Source organism: Esox lucius, chromosome 11 (genome assembly GCF_011004845.1).
Source record: "Esox lucius isolate fEsoLuc1 chromosome 11, fEsoLuc1.pri, whole genome shotgun sequence".
Lineage (NCBI taxonomy): Eukaryota > Metazoa > Chordata > Actinopteri > Esociformes > Esocidae > Esox > Esox lucius.
The window spans coordinates 7,217,164-7,235,809 of record NC_047579.1 but is presented as its reverse complement, the minus strand read 5'-3'; the positions used below and the strand labels follow the sequence as shown (position 1 = coordinate 7,235,809).

At 39.9% G+C, this 18,646-nt stretch overlaps 2 protein-coding genes across 2 annotated transcripts in view; one reads left to right on the top strand and one right to left on the bottom strand.

Annotated features, from left to right (window-relative positions):
• Positions 1-18,646, bottom strand: part of LOC109615482 (zinc finger protein 501-like) — a 1,152,720-nt gene that overhangs the window by 920,574 nt on the left and 213,500 nt on the right. The window lies entirely within an intron of this gene.
• LOC109615440 (zinc finger protein 260-like) lies at positions 60-16,852 on the top strand. The gene is made up of 3 exons (XM_029123476.2): positions 60-204; positions 2,060-2,288; positions 14,599-16,852. Exons 1-3 carry the CDS (start codon positions 202-204, stop codon positions 16,350-16,352), a joined length of 1,986 nt encoding a protein of 661 aa, XP_028979309.2. The 5' UTR covers positions 60-201; the 3' UTR covers positions 16,353-16,852.

Genomic DNA, 18,646 nt, shown 5'->3' with positions numbered 1-18,646 from the left:
AATTTAGGTTCTCCCTGAAGCTGGCCCACACTCCACAGTAGGTGGCGGTAATGCACCAATAACGTTGGATGCCAACGAAGAAAAATAATTAAACCCTACAGAAGAAAAATAATTTTCACGTGTAGGTCTCGGATCAGTTTAACAGTTTTCAAGACATCAGGAACTTTTCGTGAATTACGAACATAGATCAATTACGCAAAAATGGTAAGTGGTTAAAGAACAGTATTTTTCTTTGTTTCTCTGCGTTGTAACCCTTAACTGCTGTGCACCTCCGTCTTGCTAAAATAGCCTATTGTTTTTAAGACTAACTTATTTTACAACTTTGATCTATGAAATGGTCCTGTTCTGTGGAGTTAGACATCTGCCAAAACATTAAGCCTACGGAGCAGTTGGTTTAATAGTTTTCAAGGCATCAGGAACTTTTCGTGAATTTCCAACATTTATCAATTACGCTAACACGTTAAGTGGTTAGAACAGTCTCTTTCTTGTTTACTCTGCGTTGTAACCCTTCCCTGCTGTGCACCTCCGTCTTGCTAAAATGTGTTTTTTAAGACCAACTTATTTTACAACTTTGACCTATGAAATGGTGCTGTTCTGTGGAGTTAGCTATCTGCAAGATTAAGCGTACGTGTTGTTAGGATCGTAAGAAAATACATTCGTAAATTGGTATGGTCGTAATAAAGTTCTTACGTAAAACACGCGCGAAATTAGATCTGTAAACGCGCAAACACCCTTTTACGACATTACATTCTTACTTTACGTCTCAATGTTAATTCTTACAAATCGGTCAAACTTTTCTCAGTAATCTGGCATCTGCAAATATATGACCCGAACGTTGCTCTTCGAAACTGTAACGATAGCAACAATAAGTTTGAACGCCTGGCCCAGTGCTCTACCAAAGCGTTGTCAACCCTGATTTTATTTTCAAAATAAAAGTACATAGATGTTTTTTTAGGACTGCATAACGACATTACACCAGTAGTCTATTATGGGTAATATTACAATCTGGCATGTGCTATTTAATAGCTCTGTTTTGTCCATAGTGTTCACGGTGGCTGTATGTGGCCTGGAACGTCTGATATTTTAACAAATTCTCATTTTACAGCGACAACCTTGAGGGTTAAAAACAAATTCCCATATAGCAACGCTGTTTGAGTATTTGGGACCACAACAAGTGTGTAGGCCTATGCGATAATACAAATGCTTTCAAGTTTAAGTTATATTTATTACACATGAAATGTATGCACAAACAAAGAACAGTTACATTAAAAAAAAGCTTTCACTATGCAAACATTAAGATACTTTTACATTGAAATCTTTCCCGATACCTAATCTAGAAACCTACATTTGTAGATTTACATTTGATGAATAAACCTACACAATAAGCCGAATCTCCTATTGAAAAATGGTATTGTGATAAGTAGCCTATAGCCTAGGGTTTTTATTATGTTTCAATACTAGCCTAATTAAGTTCCTTTGAAATTCAACCAAGGCTCTGATCATTCATCCATTGACGTCATACATTCAGTGAGGGGTGATTAGCACCTGGGTACCATTTGGATACCGGGGTAAGGGAGCCGTGGGCTGTTGGCAATGTAAGTCTGAAAACAGGGTAAAAGAAAATAAGGTAAATTGTCTCTAAATAGTTTTCCTTTTTTGACTTTAGAATTCTGACAATGGAAACATTTTATATACATTTATATAAAAGTAATGGAAGGAGTTAACTTTTGTCAGATTTATCCTAATACCTTTCAACCGGGATGCTCTAGCATTCATTTTTAATAAATTTTATAACTGATAATCAAAAAGGTAAAATTGTCAATTTCTCACAACTGTATTGTTCAATAAGTATATTTGTTGTCACTTTACAAGGAAATGATATCCTGTGATATAACTGAAAAGTAGTTTCCCTCTTCTTGGGTCAGGTTAAGGAAAGTGCACCTCATGTAGGGGACAGGTCTGTTATGATCGTGATTGTTTTTATTTTTCCCCATTGTGATCATATTTTCTAACAAACATGAATTTGTCATGGATGGCTCTGATTTGGTCTTTAATTTAGGAGAGGGAGGACAAACCCAGCCTGCTGCTCTCCTTCCACACTGAGCCCAAACAAGAATCACTGGATTCTGATTGTGAAGCTCAGTGGGCATTGAGGGATTCAGAGATGACATCAGTAAAGCTGGAGGACAAAAGTCAAACACTGTGGCTGAATGTTACCATTAAAGATGAAGAGGAGGAGAAGAATGTGGTTATCATTAATAATGGAGAGGGAGATTTACTCACTCAAGGTAATAACTGGTTTAACGTTGTCATTCTCAGTGTAATAATTTGTTGGTTTTGCCGGACCGCGTAAACTGAGCTGGCCTTGAAGACTGGATCAACAGGTCCCATGTTCGACTCCTGTCACAGTCAAAACACATTATTCCTTAAGGTTTGTTCAGGACAGACAAAAACGTCACTGTGTACAACATTCAGTAGCTATGTTAAAGGAAGCATAAATTAAAACAGTTCTGATGGATATTGAAATTAGTTAAGAATAGTCAAATGCTTCACTGCCTACACGATTCTCTCGTCTTTTCACAAAACAGTTAGTTATTGTCACCTATACTGCTGTGCAGTAAACTAAGTTTATCTGTGGTCGAAAATTAATTATTGTAATTTTTGGAACATTTAAAGATGTGATCCATCATGTGGACAAATATCTTGAGTAAATTTTTTGAAAATAGTGTGTTGTCTTTTCCGTAACTTCCAAAAGCGCTATAGAATCCCGTAACATCTGTTATGGTTATTTTTCTTTGTTTCGCTGCACCTCCCGAGTGCTTAAATTGAGTTAAGGTATTATGCCTTTGTTTCGCTGTGCATCAGTGAAGTGAAGTTACTAAGTTACGCTGTTATGCCCATGTATTAATATAAGATGAGGCTACAACATAAATTGATGGATGGATAGACTGGCAAACTACAAAAATGTGTTGTTAGCTAACAAGTAACTACTTGACAAACAAAACCAACTACTAGGCTAACTACTTGACAAACAAAAACATACTTCACCCATAAGCGATCAGAATGCAAAAAAAAAACATTGGAAACAATAACTAGTTGGCTTGCCAGCTGGAAGTAATAGTAAATCATACACTATTAATTATTTTTTCATGCCATGCAGGCTAGTCAGTGCCAGACCGACATTGACAGCCAAGGAAAATATGCATGTTGGCATAGACTCCCCTCCTAAGTAGCTTAATTACACACACAGGAGCTGAACAGTAACAGGTCACAATTAAGTAGATGGCCAATTTTTCTTGTAACCTGCTTAAAATGCATTGCAGTGTTAAATCCACAACATGACTTTTGAACATATCTCGCTGGCGTTCAACAAGTTAAATACATAACATGAGTCGTTCTTGAGTATCCTAATCTGTCATTAAATCCAATTCTGTCCAAAACACGAGTGATGTATCCTTTAATATTTGTTGCGTTAGTATACCTTGCTCTTTATAAAATGGTTGCAAAACGTTATGCCCCCACATGCAAAAGGTTTGGTTTGATCAATGTCATCTCTGTCTATGTTTGTGAGGTAAAAAAAAAAACGTATTTTTTTTTTATCATTATACAGATTTAATAAAGTGATCCACAACCAATTGAGCAATCAAATGGAAGTTGACACCTTTTGCCTTGGCATGACCCATTTATTATTTTGCAGACAAGGCAAAGGCAGAGTACATTAACTTACGAATAAGGGCCAAAGGTCAAGTTTGGGTTCAAGATTTTTATGTAGTTATATTACTTTGTTAAAAAGACAAAGAATTGACACATTTTCTATATTCTACCTACAATTAATTTGCCTGGACAATAAAACAAATTTCTACACTCTGTCGAGTTAAGGTCTTTTACCATTATAGGGCATTATATTGATAGATATTGTATCAATGTCATTCATGAATGGCTAATTAGCTGTAAAACAGCCAGTGGCGAAAGAGGATTTGTTCAGGATAGACAAACTTTTCTGGCTACAACCGTCAGTAGCTACGTTATGGGAAGCCAAAAATTAAAATGTTTACTGTTATATTGCAACTATTTCAGGTGGATTTTCAAATGAAGTATTAGTATTTGTTCAGGATGGACAAAACCTTTGCTGGCTACATGATTCTCTCGTCTTTTCACTTGACAAACCAGAAAACGATCCAGGCAAGCCTAGTTCAGCCACCCACAATTAAAAGTGATGAATGTTGATGCCCTCACTGGATTCAAACCCAGGTGTCCCATGTGAGTGGCTGTGTCTTTAACCACTAGTCCACAGTGCTTTATGGTTGCCCACTGTCTAGAAGCTCAACATTAGATTATTCTCTCACGCATTATCATCGCTCCAAGTTTTAATATTTTGCTACACATCATTAACCACTGTGTTATACTGACTGAAGTTTCTTGTTAGGTTTACCTCAACCACAAATGGCATCTATGAAATATATGGCTTTTGCCCGTGGCCGTTATAACAGCTTATTAGCCAGTAACAGGCTTATTCTTACTACTTGAACGTAACACAGCCAAAGCTATTTCATGGCACAAAACTTTTGTTTTTCTTTGGTTCGTGAATGACATTTATACAATAACTATCGATATAGGTGAAGATACTGACCTTTTTGTCAAGAGAAGAAACCAGAGAATCGTGGAGACCCTTAATAATTTACTGCCCAAGGGTTTTTTATCTAGCCTATATTACCCTAAAAATCAATCACGGATGCGTACTTCAAAAATCCAACAGATATAGTCTCAAAATAAAGTTTTATTTTAGGCTTCCTATAATTTACAGTAGGGAGAACAAGTATTTGATACACTGCCAGTTTTGCAGGTTTTCCCAGTTACAAAGCATGTACGATTCTGTAATTCTATCATAGGTACTCTTCAACTGTGAGTGTTGGAATCTAAAAAAAAAATCACATTGTATGATTAAGTCATTATTTAGCATTTTATTGCATGACATAAGTATTTGATACATCAGAATAGCAGAAATTAATATTTGGTACATTAACCTTTGTTTGCAATTACAGAGATCATACGTTTCCTGTAGTTCTTGACCAGGTTTGCACACACTGCAGCAGGGATTTTGGCCCACTCCTCCATACAGACCTTTTTCAGATCCTTCAGGTTTCGGGGCTGTCGCTGGGCAATACGGACTTTCAGCTCCCTTCAAAGATTTTCTATTGGGTTCAGGTCTGGAGACTGGCTTGGCCACTCCAGGACCTTGAGATGCTTCTTACAGAGCCACTCCTTAGTTGACCTGGGTGTGTGTTTGGCTGTGGCTGTGTGTTGTCATGCTGGAAGACCCAGCCATGACGCATCTTCAATGCTCTTACTGAGGGAAGGAGGTTGTTGGCCAAGATCTCGTGATACATGGCCCCATCCATCCTACCCTCAATACGATGCAGTCATCCGTCCTGTCCCTTTTGCAGAAAAGCATCCCCAAATAATTATGTTTCCCCCTCCATGCTTCACGGTTGGGATGGTGTTCTTGTGGTTGTACTCATCCTTCTTTTTCCAAACACGGCGAGTGGAGTTAAGACCAAAAAGCTCTATTTTTGTCTCATCAGACCACATGACCTCCCATTCCTCCTCTGGATCATCTAGATGGTCATTGGCAAACTTCAGAGGGGCCTGGACATGCGCTGGCTTGAGCAGGGGGACCTTGTGTGCGCTGCAGGAATTTAATCCATGACGGCGGTGTGTGTTACTAATGGTTTTCTTTGAGATTGTGGTCTCAGCTCTCTTCAGGTCATTGACCAGGTCCTGCCATGTAGTTCTGGGCTGATCCCTCACCTTCCTCATGATCATTGATGCCCCACGAGGTGAGATCTTGCATGGAGCCCCAGACCGAGGGAGATTGACCGTGATCTTGAACTTCTTCCATTTTCTAATAATTGCGCCAAAAGTTGTTGCCTTCTCACCAAGCTGCTTGCCTATTGTCCTGTAGCCCATCCCAGCATTTAGCAGGTCTACAATTTTATCCCTGATGTCCTTACACAGCTCTCTGGTCTTGGCCATTGTGGAGAGGTTGGCGTCTGTTTGATTGAGTGTATGGACAGGTGTTTTATACAGGTAACAAGTTCAAACAGGTGCAGTTAATACAGGTAATGAGTGGAGAACAGGAGGGCTTCTTAAAGAAAAACGAACAGTTCTGTGAGACCCGGAATTCTTAATGGTTGGAAGGTGATCAAATAATTACTTAAAAATCATACAATGTGATTTTCTGGTTTTTTGTTTTAGATTCCGTCTCTCACAGTTGAAGTGAACCTATGATAAAAATGACAGACCTCTATATGCTTTGTAAGTAGGAAAACCTGCAAAATCGGCAGTGTATCAAATACTTGTTCTACTGTGATGACTGTGATGAGATTTGTATGCGAGACCAATTGTTTGCCGGTCCGCATCCTTAACCACTACACTTTTTAACAAGGGATAGTCACTGACAAACGGTCTCTGTCGGTCCATTACAGTCGGTCAGTGATGTCTGGTCGACAGTTCTGTATTAGAACATTTTAATATTTTGAGATGCTGGATTTTTTATTTCCAAACTGTAGTCATCATGATTGAACCAAAAAAAATGCTTGAAATGTTTTGCTGTGTAATTAATCTAGAATATATGAAGATGTCACTTTCCATTTTAATTACTGAAAAAATTAACTTTTCCACAATATTCAAATTTTGAGATGCACCTTTATATGAAATTGATACAATGTAAATATTTTATCTGCAACTATCTTACTTGAGCACTAACCTGGGAACTATAATAATTAATAATATTTACCAAACAAAATGGCGTAAGAACCACAACGTACAACGACAGGAGTTAGCACAGGTTTCCCACCCCATTGTGCAGGGGCAATCCCATCAGCCCTTGTCTAACATTCCTACCAAGGGCAGTACTCTTTAGTGGAACTAAACAAATCTGACTTCAGTACATTACAGTCCCGTTTGGCTACATAAGTTAAAAGTATAAAAACTAAAGCAGAAGTAATGAAAAGTTTAGCTCTTGGACCTCTCTTCGGTATCAGAAACTGGATCCAGAAATGGAAGTGGGTCTACCTTGGAAGACTGAGAATGTGTTGCTTTTATCTATCTGTTCATGTGAGAGCAACAAAAACACTTTGACCCACAAATACAGTTAATTTTAAAGTAACGGCTGGTCAATTATGGAGAGATCACTGAACAATTATCATTAATCTAGAGATAAAAATAAGTAATCTTGACTAAATGCACTTGCCTTGTTTTTGAGAAAATTATGTTCTACAAATGTAATTCTTTGAAGTATTTCACTGTTTCACTCTAATATTGAGTGTTAGCAGAGGAAGTAGAGGGAAATAATATAGTGGACATGTGTACAACTAAGAAGAGGTGATGTTATAACTTTATTAATAAAGGGTTAGAATTCTAGTAGAAGCAATGGTATTAAAGTAGTAAGGGGAGATACTTTATTAGAAATACCAGAAATAGTATTTTATAATGAGAACAGGAGAGAGGAGGAAGTTTGTTAGGATTAGTTGATTGCCTGGAATTTATAGTAAAGTAAAGGGTATGTTTAGGTGGTGTATGATGAAAGAAAAGGTTCAACATTTTAAACAATCTTAGACAGATTATAAAACAATGGGCCCCTGGGCACAGCACCTTCAAAGCCTGAACACCACCAACGGCAAATGAAACCAATAGCTTAATTATCGCCTTTACTTGCATCTCAACAGGATTTACATTGCATTCACTCTATTGTAGTCAACACAATTCATCTGTATCCTGGAAATGGGATTTACAACATAGAACTTACACACTCAAAGCAAACCACTAATTCACGAAATCACTGTTAAATCAAAGATAATATTACTGTATAATTAATTAAATTGTCTTACATTATGACGCATTTGTTCCTGGGTTCGCTACTTGCAAAATCCTTCACGATGTCATCAATGTCTAATGTTTTTATAAGGTCACTTTTAAGAGCAAGGTCGCCTTAACCTAATTTTAGGCCCCGGGGCTGAGAGGTTTAGTAGGCCCCCCATCCCCTCGATTTATAGTCTCATTTTAAAAAGATGCACAAGCTATAAATACATAAATACCTTTTTAGAAGTGCTTTCGTCTGGTCTTCTTTGAAGAAAAGGCCCTAATCATGTCCTTAAAATCAAAATCACGAAGAATGTCATGCTCAGTAGACATCAGTGTGAGATAACTGACTCGGTCTTGCTGCATGATTGATCGCAGTCTATTTTTCACCAAGCCCAGTTTGGAGAAGGACCGTTCTCTGCTCGCCTTGGTCACTGGCATGGTCAGGAATAGCCGTAGAGCTATGTCTGTGTTTGGAAACATTCTATGGTGTTTTTATGTCTGTGTTTGGAAACACTATGGAGTTTTCTTCTTCTTCAAAATGTCAGTAACTCCACTGCAGACGTGCTGCTCACATTTTCATCTTGTACAAATTCTCTGAACTGTACCACCTCCTCCACAAAGTCCTCTTCAAAGTCACTGTTGTATTTCTCTGCAGGCTCAATGCTGCTGAACGGAGGTCTTGGGGGGAAATCAAGTGCAACCCATTTAAAAAACCTGAAGTTTTCACACACATCTTTGTATGACGGATACCTTCTGTCCAGTTCTGACACTAAACGGTCAATGATATAGATATACACAGATGTACAGAAGCGTTTTGCGGCCTGACAGCTCACACTCATGCTCAGATGACTAATCAGCCTGTCTCGTTTTTCTTTTCTTTCGCTGGGTGTCTGCTTTGTACTGATGAGACACAATGGGGGACATGTTCCTTGCAGCTGTCTCAAAGCTATCAAACTGATCCCAGAGGCCTGCTACATATTCAGGCAACGACCGAACCAGATCCACAGCATTGCACAGATCCAATTCCACCGCTTGTAGTGCAGTTCTCACACCCTTGAAAGATGGCATTGCACATGTTGCTCATTAATGCAATTTCCAGTTGGTTCATCTTTTTGTGCAGTGTCCTAGCCTCCTCTCTTGTGTTCAAATTCTGGTGCTCATCATCAGCAATGTTGAGTGACGACTGCTGGATCCCTGCGTAGTTCTGACAAAGGGCTTTGGTTGCGACAGCATGCGCTGACCATCTTGTGTCAGAAAGCGATTTCAAAGTCTCTTCTTTTATTATCATTGGGCTGCAACCCTGCCCTGACCATCTGCCAGCGTGAAGTGGTCTTTGATGAAAAGTTGAACAAACAGTTCAGTCTCCTTACAGCAGTTCACACTGTTGACCCCCACCAGGTTTAAGGTATGTGCCCCCACATCTGCTTGATGTGGACCTGCACGCCTTTGTAGGCTCCTGACATATTATTAGCATTGGCATAACATTGTCCTCTACAGTTATTAATGTCAATGCCCATCTCCTCTAAAACACTAATAACTGAGTTGAACAGTGCTTTTCCGGTGTGGCTTTCAATAGGGAGGAACTTTACGGTCCTCTGGTGATACGTATTGCAGGATGAAAGTCAGCTGGTCCACATGTGATATCTGGCATGGAGTCCACACTGATAGCAAAATACTTTGCGAGTTTCACTCTGCTGATTACTTCGTCAAGCACTTTCTGTCCCATCAGCTGTATGAATTCCTCACACACATTCAGGGAGAGGTAGGATGGGGTTCCTCTGCCAGCGTTTCCGTATTTTTCAATATGAGCCTTTAAAAAAGGATCAAACTGGCTGATCAACTCCATTCACACCAAATAATTGCCATTGTCGGAGTCTTCAAACCCCGTTCAGCCAAAAACTTCACAACAGTCACAACTCTCTGTAGAACCTGTGTCCCGTATTCACACTCATTGAACTGTTTGAGTTCTGAGTCCACTGTCCCACTGTCAGCTGCTTGATTGATTTAAGCGATCATGGATTTTCTGTGAATGTCACAGCTTTCATGTTCTGCTATACAATCATTAGCAAGTTTCCAGTCAAAATAACCCCCACTCACAAATGCTGACTTTTCCTTGTTCTCGCCAAATATTTTGCATGCCAAACAAAACACTACCTGATGATGGTGAATAACCGAGCCATTCTCTGGGCACACACTCTCCATTATTGAGTTTGCATTTGATATGCATTATTGAGAAAAATCTTCAGCCCATGTTAGCGTGGGCATTAAAGCGGCCTTGTTTACGAGCCATAAGAGAAAATTGCCTGAAGACCTTTTTTTGACATATCTTATTGGTCAGTCGGTTTTTAATCCTGGGCAGAAGTGACAATGACCGTTCTCCCTCACAGTTACTCACAGGCAGTCAGACATATCTGTAGAGCAACAACAACATTTCTAATGAAAGATTGCAGGCTATAATCCATAATTTCTGCAGTCCAGCTGGGATTTTATCATCGATAGTCTTAAATAATTTGAACTGAATTAGTTGATTGCCTAAACCAGTGGAAGGCAAAACTTTTGGCACGGGGGCCACATCCAGATTGTGAAATTTAATGAAAGGTCACACTTTTAATTTGTGGGTCATAAATGATTTGAGAATGATGTATGAGAATGGGCTGGTGAGTTGTTTTACTTTCCCTCAAAACTATTTTACTAACGGATGGAATTGTCTCACAGGACTTAATTTTCCCACCCCTGGCCTAAACTGTCATCTGGGAATGCAGATACCAAAATGTGGGCCTTCTCAATCACTCAGGCCTTGGACATGAATTCTGCACAGAGGAGTGCATTAAACAAGTTGTCCAAGTTTCTCTTGGCCTCCAGGCTGTCAGGGACTCTTAGAAAGCATGTCCATGTCAACAATAAACGTATCTATTTGAAACTTTTGTCTTCCATCAAAATATAAAATCATGCTCTCCACTCAAATCAGCAAATATTTTGCATTTCTTTCTCTAATGGTTGTCATGTCTCTGCACGCATGGCTAATCCCAGGTACACTTAAAGGCTTTTTCTCAAACAGTGTTGCTCAAGTTACTTGGAAAAAGTTATTAGTTACTTTAAGTTAGTTTTCAAAAACATGATGCACGACCTGAATACGCTATAAAGCAATACCTTTCAGCCTGATTCTATTATTTCTGCATATTCCATCATCTAAAATTTAATCAAATGAAACATTACATTTTTTTTAACTTATTTTCTTAATTTCCATATTATGCACATTGCATCAAGCAAAAATGTAATGCAAGTCTCAGACTTGAAGAAAATGTTGAACATTTGAACATATTTTAATGAAATAAAAAATTATTCTGTTAACTTATTTTTCTGCATTTAAAAAAATATATATTTTTGGTAAAATCCTTCAAAATACAGAAATAAAATAATGTAAATGAAAATCTCTCCCTCCTGACTATATTCAAAATTATTAACATAACAGTGAAGTGCAGAGAGGAGTAAAAACGAGATTACCAAAATAGAATGCTGTTACATGCCACATTTAGGCTGTTAGTCCAGTCCAGCTACCATGACAAGGCCCTGTTTTTGTTTTCTTTCGGAGTAAAACAGTGATTGGAGTTGGAGTGTTGTATTTCATGTACATCTTTTTGAGGTTTGGGAATTGATTCAGAATCTCAAGCTCATACCCTGACCTTAAATAGTCAGCTACCTCATTTTCTGCTGAGAACCTTTCTGTGGGCTGGTTCTCAAAATCAATAAAGTCAATTTCCAGTTGGGCTGGCTGCCAGTTGGGACACATTAGCATTGTCAGCTGCAGGAGCAGCTTTACGACACTCTGTTGTTAGAAGTTCAAATGCTCTCTCCTCCTATCTCTCAGCCATCGAAGTTTGAACTTGGGACAAGTGGCCGCTGCAAGATGTCCTTCTCGGCTTTCCAGTACAGCATGAAAACGAATTTTGATGGCCTGTAAAATACAATATGATATAACTAAGAATATATTTATTTTACTATATAAATTGGCTATTTTAACTATTTTGTGGGCTCTCCTACTGACCTAATTAAACCATGTCATGTGCTATCAATACTGTATGAGATTTAATTTTGGCTGAGGCTGTTCTGACCTCTTTATTTCAATCTTCTATTGATGTAAAGATTCATATTCAGGATTAATGATGATCAATATCCCTGATATTGTACAGGGGATGAATAAATTATCTTTTATTACATTATATAATTTTAATAATTGTACTCACTTAAAACAAAGTGTAATATCTGCCCACCATGAATGCGGTATAATAAATTCAACAAATCCACCCAAATCAATTATCAAATAATAATCTTACCTTTACAGTAACATCTGGAAGGCTGGCTGTCATTCTAGAGAGGTCATCTTTCAGGGCAAGTGTCTTTGACATCAGGCATGTGAGTGTTGGTAGTAAAGCCCCATAGGTGCACTCGTCCCCTTGTAAGATGTCTAATGCAACGGTCATGGGCTTCATCACGGTGCAGTACTCTTGCAAGAATATGTACTCCCTTTCATTAAGGCACTTGATTCCCAGTTTTACGCACAGGGGATTCAGCTCATTCATCGGAATTGGGATGATTCTGGAAATGGCCTTGTACAGGGAATTCCACCTTGTGGATGTGGGTACCATTAGTTTCCTGCGGCTGACTTCCTCCACCTGTTCAGAGGCTTTTTGCAATACTACTCCTATATACAGCCTTGGTGTCTGCACAGGAATTAAGATGTTTGTCAACATCACTGGTGGAAATGAGGTTAATTGTGTGTGATGCTTAAACTCCTCCACTTGAGGCAGGCAAGTAAGTATCTAGGGGTCTTGTTCACGAGTGAGGGAAGGATGGAACGGGAGATTGACAGACGGATCGGTGCAGCTTCTGCAGTAATGCAGTCGATGTATCGGTCTGTCGTGGTGAAGAGCTGAGCCGCAAGGCGAAGCTCTTGATTTACCGGTCAATCTACGTTCCTACTCTCACCTATGGTCATGAGTTTTGGGTCATGACCGAAAGGACAAGATCCCGGATACAGGCGGCCGAAATGAGCTTTCTCCGCAGGGTGGCTGGGCGATCCCTTAGGGTGAGAAGCTCGGTCACCCGGGAGGAGCTCAGAGTAGAGCCGCTGCTCCTCCACATCGAGAGGGGTCAGCTGAGGTGGCTTGGGCATCTGTTTTGGATGCCTCCGGAACGCCTTCCTGGGAAGGTGTTCCGGTCCCGTCCCACCGGGAGGAGACCCCGGGGAAGACCTAGGACACGCTGGAGGGACTATGTCTCCCGGCTGGCCTGGGAACGCCTCGGTGTCCCCCCGGAAGAGCTAGAGGAAGTGTCTGGGGAGAGGGAAGTCTGGGCATCCCTGCTTAGACTGCTGCCCCCGCGACCAGGCCCCGGATAAGCGGAAGATGATGATGATGATGATGATGTGTGTGATGCACACCTGTGGTGTCGAGGGAGGCTAAACTGTCCATCACCAGATGCGGTTGAAAGAGTTTCTATGACATCTGTAAAGGTCGGTTCCTCATCATCATCACCTTCTTCATTTTCAGATTCAGACTCCAAATTACAGGGCTGACACACTCTGAATGCTTTGCCAAAATTAGATGCATTATCAGTTACAGTGGCAACAACTTTTCCATGCAGTCCATATGATGAATGGATTTCTTCAATCTCTGCTCCAATTACATCATAGGTGTGCCTGCCTCTAATTCTCTTTCATGCTAGGGCTGCCTTGTTGCGCTGTAAAGTGGAATTAATCCAGTGAACTGTTACACCCATAAAACTTGTTATTCACCGTCCAGATGTCGGCAGTGTTGGCAACAAAGTCTACATCTCCGAGTGCAGCCTTCAAATTAGCGTCCATTATGTCGTATTCTCTCTCAAGGTATCCTGCAAATGACTTTCTCTGCAGCAGCTTAACACCGTGTTTGGTCTGTATTTTTTCTATTATGCGTCGGAACGATTCAGAGTCAACAGTGGAAATTGGCAGGATATTCTCGACAATATAGCCAGCGACGCGCTTATTCAGTTCAACGGCACGAAATAGTTCCGTCGTTTTTAAGTCTATTTTCACCTGTTTAGCAGGGGAGGGGCCCTCGGATGTAGCCTCAGCGGTCATGTCAGTTGGGGGTTCAGGAGTTTTTTCAGCAAGTTTCACATTCCTGTGACTGCTTGCTAGGTGTTTGCTCAGATTTGAGGGGGAATTTTTCACTGTAGATAAATTTCTTCCCACACAGAGTGTACAGCGGACGCTTTAACCGAGTCAAACTCAAAGTAATGTTGGTACTTCAAGCATTAAACGCTGAATGGTCCTGCTCTCTCCCGCGCTCCATGTTGTCTCTTGCTTATCACTAACGTTACCACTACACACCACTGACGTCGTGCGAGCGCTCATACGTCATCATTGTCAGTCACTCACGAGACTCGCGGCGCTCATATGTCATTGTCAGTTGTCTCTCACATGACTCACACGAGACAGTCTCACGAAAACAAAATCACGGCTAAGTAACGCAGTAACGCAGCCTTGCTTACGGAGAAGTAACAGTAATCTAAGTACTGTTTTTGCAATTGTAATCCCTTTACCCGTTACTTGAAAAAAGTTATTGGATTACAGTAACGCGTTACGCATTACAGTAATGCGTCTCTATCACTCCGATGTGAAATAATGCTAGTTGCTAGAATCCTTGATAATACTGTCCAAAAATGTGTCTAAATCCCTTTTCATGTCTGTCACAGATGGGATTCCTGAAGTGGAGACACTTGGAGAGAAACAACAGGAAGACTACAATCCTACGGAGTCTCACCACTGTCCCCATTGTGAAGAACATTTCTCATCTCTATCACTGTTAAAAAAACACATTAAGATACATACTGGAGAGAAGCCGTACTCCTGTTTTGACTGTGGGAAGAGTTTCTCTCGATTCGATCGCCTTAAAATTCACCAACGCATACATACTGGTGAGAAGCCTCACTCCTGTTCTGACTGTGGGAAGAGTTTCTCTCAATTAGGTGACCTTAAAGTTCACCAGCGCATGCATACTGGTGATAGGCCTTACTCCTGTCCTGACTGTGGGAAGTGTTTTATCTCATCATCTGGTCTTACCAGTCATAAAATACTGCACACGGGTGAGAGGCCTTACTCTTGTTCTGACTGTGGGAAGTGTTTCTCTCGATTACGTTACCTTAAGGTTCACCAGCGCATACATACTGGTGATAAGCCTTACTCCTGTTCTGACTGTGGGAAGAGTTTCATCTCATCTTCTGGTCTTACCAGTCATAAAAAACTGCACACAGGTGAGAAGCCTTACTCCTGCTCTGACTGTGGGAAGTGTTTTGCTTCTACATCTGAAATTAATTTGCATAGAAAACGGCATACGGGTGAGAAGCCTTACTCCTGTTCTGAATGTGGGAAGTGTTTCTCTCGATTAGGTAACCTTAAAGTTCACCAGCGCATACATACTGGTGAGAAGCCTTACTCCTGTTCTGACTGTGGGAAGAGTTTCATCTCATCTTCTGGTCTTAACAGTCATAAAATACTGCACACAGGTGAGAAGCCTTACTCCTGCTCCGACTGTGGGAAGTGTTTTGCTTCTTCATCTGCAATTAATTTGCATAGAAAACGGCATACGGGTGAGAAGCCTTACTCCTGTTCTGAATGTGGGAAGTGTTTCTCTCGATTAGGTAACCTTAAAGTTCACCAGCGCATACATACTGGTGATGAGCCTTACTCCTGTTCTGACTGTGGGAAGTGTTTCTCTCGATTAGGTAACCTTAAAGTTCACCAGCGCATACATACTGGTGATGAGCCTTACTCCTGTTCTGACTGTGGGAAGTGTTTCTCTCAATTAGATTACCTTAAAGTTCACCAGCGCATACATACTGGTGATAAGCCTTACTCCTGTTCTGACTGTGGAAAGTGTTTCTCTCGATTAGGTTACCTTAAAGTTCACCAGCGCATACATACAGGTGATAAGCCTTACTCCTGTTCTGACTGTGGGAAGTGTTTCTTAGGACCATCTGTTCTTGCTACTCATATGAGACTGCACACGGGTGAGAAGCCTTACTCCTGCTCCGACTGTGGGAAGTGTTTTGCTTCTTCATCTGCAATTATTTTGCATAGAAAACGTCATACGGGTGAGAAGACTTACTCCTGTTCTGAATGTGGGAAGTGTTTCATTAGATCGAGTGAACTTACTATTCATAAAAGACTGCATACAGGTGAGAAGCCTTACTTCTGTTCTGACTGTGGGAAGTGTTTCATTAGATCGAGTGAACTTACTATTCATAAAAGACTGCACACAGGTGAGAAGCCTTACTCGTGTTCTGACTGTGGAAAGGGTTTCTCTCAGTTAGGTCACCTTAAAGTTCACCAGCGCATACATACTGGTGATAAGCCTTACTCCTGTTCTGACTGTGGGAAATGTTTCCCTCAAATGTATTTCCTTAAAGCTCACCAACACACACATACTGTGAGGGAAAAAAATATTTGATCCCCTGCTGATTTTATGTTTCCCCACTGCCAAAGAAATTTACAGAATGAGTTGGTGACATGAAAGGGGAAACAGTAGGAGGGGTTGGGTTGTTCGTATCACTTAATACTGGATGTGTGTTTCTTAATTTTCAATCCTTCTGTATTTGCATAGATTCTGTATGTCGGTATGAACTATTGCCTGCAAGCTTTTGTTAAAAACATATCTTCTGTGTTCTGTGTCGTTATTGTGCATTTGTGTGTTCTGATCCGACCTTTTGATACCTAGGGAATGAAATTGGATTTAATTGCTTTGAAAAAAAATTTATGTACATTCTGCTTAAAAAAAGTTTGATACTGTGTTACTAGAATAGACAGCAAACGTATCTAAGATCTAGTAGGGCTAGAAGAATATGTGGCACAGTTTACCCCGTTAGTTGTCTAGATGGCATTTCATTATCAGATTGATCAATAATCTGATATTGTTAGTTGTGTTACAGTTTTGATTGAAAAAAGGTAAAAAAGGTGTATTATTATGTTGTTTCACTGCATTGTATTTTTCTTGTTTTATGTAGAAGATTACTTGAGATTATTGATTAATGTATGTATTTGTTGAAAGTTTACACTGCTTTCACAATTATTAGGCACATTGTATTTCTCAAGATTTATTTTATTATTGAACAATCACAATGCTTTATGTCAATCCAAAATATCATTGAACCTCAGTGAGTCAGTGAACAGTGAGTTTTGATCTTTTTCAGGGGAATATATAAGGGTGCACAATTATTAGGCAACAAATGGTGGGCAGAATTATTAAGCAACAAAATTACAAAAATAACTTCTCCCAACTCACTTCTTTCTCACATTTTAAAGTATTACAAATAAGTAACACAAAATGACAATAAATTAAAATGTGTGTATTTTCAAAAACATTGTATGACCAATATAGCCACCCTTTTTTGGCCACATTTTACCTGAGCTGCCTAATTATTATGCACACCTTGATATAAGGTGTAATTCACTTTCACCATATCTTCCCTCATTTCACAAATGCGTATCACCTGAAAATTATTCTATCCAATGAGCATTCAAGTTTAAATGGTTTGGGGTTGGAAAAAGAAATGGCTTGGGGTGCATAGAAATAATGATACAATCAGAATACTCAGTTGCCTAATAATTGTGCCCACAGTGTAGATACAAAGATACGTTCCCAGGAAGTTGTGTTCTTTCAAAGCTTACATTTTTTTAAATAATGAAAAATCTTTCTGAAAGATTAAATGACACAGCGTGGCTAATATCGGTTGGCAGACATCCAGTAAGGACACTGGTCAGCTGGAGTTACTATGTAAAGACAAAGATTTCCCTAGGTTGTGGCTAAGATGAAACTCTGGAACATCTTCTGATTAACTGTCAAAGATCTGTAACGGTCATCCCACCCTTCTGGAGGCTGCAGCATAACCCCTCCTCCAACCAATCTGGTGGTGGCAGTATTCAGTTCAAAAGGTTACCAATGTGGGGGAGGACAGCCTGCCCCTTGTTTGAAACCTACAGGTGCTTGTCATATAATTAGAATATCATCAAAAAGTTGATTTATTTCAGTAATTCCATTCAAAAAGTGAAACTTGTATATTATATTCATTCATTACACACAGACTGGTGTATTTCAAGTGTTTATTTCTTTTAATTTTGATGATTTATAACTGACAACTAATGAAAACCCCAAACTCAGTATCTCTGAAATATTTTATATTACTTAAGACCAATACAAAAAAAGGATTTTTAGAAATGTTGACCAACTGAAAAATATGACCATGATAAGTATGAGCATGTACAGCACTCAATACTTAGTTGGCGCTCCTTTTGCCTGAATTACTGCAGCAATGCGGTGTGGCATGGAGTCGATCAGTCTGTGGCACTGCTCAGGTGTTATGAGAGCCCAGGTTGCTCTGATAGTGGCCTTCAGCTCTTCTGCATTGTTGGGTCTGGCGTATCACATCTTCCTCTTCACAATACCCCATAGATTTTCTGTAGGGTTAAGGTCCGGTGAATTTGCTGGCCAATTGAGAACAGGAATACCATGGTCCTTAAACCAGGTAATGGTATCTTTGGCACTGTGTGCAGGTGCCAAGTCCTGTTGGAAAATGAAATCTGCATTTCCATTAAGTTGGTCAGCAGCAGGAAGCATGAAGTGCTCTAATACTTCCTGGTAGACGGCTGCGTTGAAAGTAAATTTTGTATTTCCTTTGGAAATCAAGGATCCAGAGTCTGGAGGAAGAGGCACAGAAAATTGAAGTCCAGCGTAAAGTTTCCACAGTC

Bases quoted from the DNA above. Each gene is read 5' to 3' on its own strand.
- LOC109615440 (XM_029123476.2), top strand. The intron at 2,289-14,598 runs GTAATAACTGGT...TGTCTGTCACAG, and splicing joins GGGAGATTTACTCACTCAAG to ATGGGATTCCTGAAGTGGAG.